Source organism: Halyomorpha halys, unplaced genomic scaffold (assembly GCF_000696795.3).
Source record: "Halyomorpha halys isolate HHAL.00 unplaced genomic scaffold, Hhal_1.1 Scaffold661.1, whole genome shotgun sequence".
Taxonomy (NCBI): Eukaryota; Metazoa; Arthropoda; class Insecta; order Hemiptera; family Pentatomidae; genus Halyomorpha; species Halyomorpha halys.
Window position 1 is genome coordinate 281,022 of NW_027116476.1, and position 3,953 is coordinate 284,974.

The following is a 3,953-nucleotide window of genomic DNA, read 5'->3' on the forward strand; positions in this document are numbered from 1 at the left end:
TGCCTTTAGGTAGTTTAGTCTGAACGTAATAAATTTATACTTAAATATTCAATTTTTTTTCCTCCAAGCTCGCTGTTTGGCCCAATTTGTGGCCTAGGAAATTTTATAAAAGTGAATATTTACTTTTGTCATTTCTAAAACAACCAATACCAGTCCGATTCAGGAAACAATATTGAAATAAAGTGAATTAATAATTCATACTTTTAGTATAAAATACACATTATTATACTTATACTTAAAAACTTAAGATAAATTAAAGGTTTTCATTAAATCTTATAATCAAACTATTAACATTTATTAAATCGAACAGACATTAATATTAAATTTCAATTATTGGTTTAAATGCAATAAATAATAATTTTATTAATATTAACACTCAATTAGTATGAACTATAAATACAAAACATAATACAAATGATGTAATCATGAAAATAAAGCTAAATTATTTTAAAGTTTATTTAAATATATCATTTGAATTATTAAATGAATTTAAATAGAACAATTTATTTTTAACAACTATGAACACTTTGACTAGAACCTCCATTCTCTAATGACCCATAGCTTGAACTGGATATTGAATGTTGAAGTTCTGCTATTCCAGAAGTACCCTCATCTCCGAAATGTTGTCCAGAAGTCACATGCGACAAGCCCTTGCCAATGCTACCGAAGTTCTTATCCTCTTCATATTTGGATGTTTCGACTTTGTATGGTACTTTGATTTCTACCTTATAAGGTACTTTGACGGGATAAGGTACTTCCTTGACCACGGGATACGGCACCTGCTTCTCGACATGATACGGCACTGGTTTCTCAACGGTGTAAGGTACTGGTTTTTCAACTGGTACCTTCACTTCGTAAGGGACTTCTTTGTAGATCGGATATGGGATGTGCTTCTCTACTGGGTAATGTACCGGGTACTTCTTCTCAATAGGTACCTTAACTGTGAAAGGAACGAACTTTTCTACGATGAAGGGTACCTTCTTCTCGACATATACGTTATACGGCTTAGGTACTTCGATTGGGTACGGTTTGTCCACGTGAACTTTCACTTCGTATGGTACGTTCTTTTCGACCACATACGGCTTAGGAACAGGTACTTTCACTTCATATGGGATCTTCTTTTCGACGTAGACTGGGTAGGGCTTAGGTACGTAGACGGGATATGGCTTATCGACCGGGACTTTGACTTCGTATGGTACAGGCTTCTCTACTTCCACTGGGTATGGCTTCGGAACCTTCTTCGTGACGACGATGCTCTTGATGTGCTCGAAGTGTTCATGGTGGTGTTCCTTAGGACTTGCCTCCAGCACCTGATGGGAAGGATCAGCGACCGCGATGCCCATCAGGCAGAAGATGACGGCAGTGTTCAACATCTCGATTGATGTTCCATAGATGAGGTCCCAGCCTTTTATACAAGGTAGTTAATATATTCTGCATAACTGTCCCGGTTATTGAACAACTTTTACTGACATAGTAATTGGTTCTGCTCAATGATCACTCATTAACAATGTTTCTGAATAAATTATTGATCAGCAGTTTCTAATTAGTAGTTTTGGAAGTTCGATGACCTTGGACATAGCTATATTCCTTTATAAATCTAAATTTATATAATTTATTTATATAATATTATCCCTAAGGATTCATTACTTATTTCTTTGCTTTATAAATATAAACGAATATCTATATACGAATGAAATCATTTATATATTCTATTGGTAAAATAGGTCTTAAAATATCGAAAAATACTTTTTATTTCGCGCTTTTTTCCTTCTGAGTTACATATGCAATGACTATTAATTAAAAAAATATGGATAAGATTTTTTTTCAAATTGTTACTTGTTTTACTTTTGTAACCATATTAACAAAAAAAGAGCTTCAAACTTACAAGTACTTCCAATCGATGCCTCTAAATAGTATGTATTCACACACTACTAGATCCTTACTGAAATTTATTTGGAAACTGAACCGGGTTGTTGTAAGAGGTTTATATCGAAAAACAAAATGTCGCCAATTTTGTCAGAACACCTTGAAAGTTAAAGGGTAAATGAAGACTGTCAAAAATTCTTTAAAATTATATATACATAGCTTCGATAAATTACTTAAAACTACTTAGTTAAAATATTGATAATTTTTTTGAAAAAATTGACATGATTACAATTAATAATTCCTACATCATAAATTAAAATAATATCACTCTCCCAAAAAAATTATATTAACAAATTAAAATTAATTTTAATAACAGTTTTATGTTCACTATTTTTATAAAAATAATTGAAAGAAAGCTAAAAATAATAATCCCATATTATTGACAAGTACTGAATTATTGCGATTTATTCATTGATAATTAAGAAAAGTGTAATATTGTTTACATATTATTAAAAAAATAATAATATTTTTTTCATTTTAAACTTCTTTAGTAGGGTGTTGGGCTTACTGTACTTCAAATTAAAGATTCATATCGATGTTGCACACTTCTTATGAGGCCCAAATCGTAAAGCTAGGGCATAGAATCCCATTCTTCAATGAATGCGCCTGCAATTACATCCAAGTTATCTTGGAAAAGCAGAACGCACTATAACTGGCGCTTAAGCTTGTCCTAAACGTGCTGGGATTCATGTTAAGTGAACAAGCAGACCTGTTCATATACCTAATTTTTCGTTTTTTTTTTAAATTATCTAAACAAGAATGAGGTTTTTCACGATTTCTTATGATAAACAGAGAATAAAAAACCATAGCCCAGCTTCGTTTGTACTGTTACGTGGTCTTTCTTGATCATCTGTTTTTCGATTACTCAAAATACCTTTTCAGGCTATTGATTAGACCATTATGCTTCAGTCATACCTGCATTAAATCGTCAGTGCTGCTTTCTCAATTACTCTGAAACATAGATCAAGACGATACAGAACAAATTTGGACTTGTTAGTAAATAAACAATGGTCCTAGTCTTTGTCAGTCCAATCAAAACGTATACGAGCCTATTGGAGACGCGCTTTCTGCAATCTTGTCAAAAAGACCTTCTTGAAAAAGCTTTAAGGTTATTGAGCAGTTGAATCCCGTTTTCCCTCGGTCTGGATTCTCGAATATAAGTTCTGCTGAAGAGTAGTTTTTCGAATCCGACCTCCTCCACAAGAATATTGAACAAGATAAGTCACTTAGGATAACTGCGTGAGAGAACCACCTACGAATAACATCTCACTGAGAATTGCCTAACTCTAAAAGAGCCGGAATCTCTGATTCTTCAGAACTAAGCAATTGTAAATGCATTTTAAAAAGCTGGCTAAGGGAGTATTAATGGTTAAATACGGATATTTATTTCCATAGGCTATTAAATTAAAACTAAATCCCAATGGTGTAAACAAAGTGAATTTTTTCGTATATTTTATAGTTTTATCGAACCTGATAGAGACTAAGATTAAGGATAAAGTTAGTAATTATGTTGAAAAAATATTTTTTTTTTTAAACTCAAGCAGATTTAAATCATTGGAAAAAAAATTAATGTCTAAATTTTTGAAAGTGATAGATTTCAATTTCTAAGCAGTTTATTTCGAATTCATTATGATATGCTTCCATCATAAATCAAAAGACAAGATTGAGACACAAGATGCCACAAATCTTTGAAGTATTCTAGTTTTACTATTATACTTTCAATATTAAATTTTTTTTATTTTCGAGTTTACTACAAACAAACCTTAGATTATGAGTTTCCTTATTTTATTATGAGGTTATGAGTTTCCTTGATTTTAAAGTATATTATTTACAAATACAAATCAATCTGAAAAGTTCTGAATGGGGAAGAAGAATTTATTTAATTATTCTGATACATTTTTCAACTCAAATAAAATTAATAATTAATGACATCATTCGTTCGGTATTATTTAGAGCTACCAGGAAAATACCGTTGAAAAATCATAAATGAATTTAAGGGCTTTCAGTAAAATTAAAATTTTAAATAG

The 3,953-nt window shown here is 31.3% G+C and overlaps 1 protein-coding gene across 1 annotated transcript; it reads right to left on the reverse strand.

Moving 5' to 3' along the window:
* Nucleotides 1-385: 385 nt before the first annotated feature.
* Nucleotides 386-1,362, reverse strand: LOC106685127 (mantle protein). The gene has a single exon (XM_014427652.2). It carries the CDS (start codon nucleotides 1,341-1,343, stop codon nucleotides 510-512), a length of 834 nt encoding a protein of 277 aa, XP_014283138.2. The 5' UTR covers nucleotides 1,344-1,362; the 3' UTR covers nucleotides 386-509.
* Between the last annotated feature and the right edge of the window lie 2,591 nt (nucleotides 1,363-3,953).

Excerpts from the sequence above, each read along its gene's own strand:
- LOC106685127 (XM_014427652.2), bottom strand. The coding sequence starts at position 1,343 with ATGGGCATCGCGGTCGCTGATCCTTCCCATCAGGTGCTGGAGGCAAGT.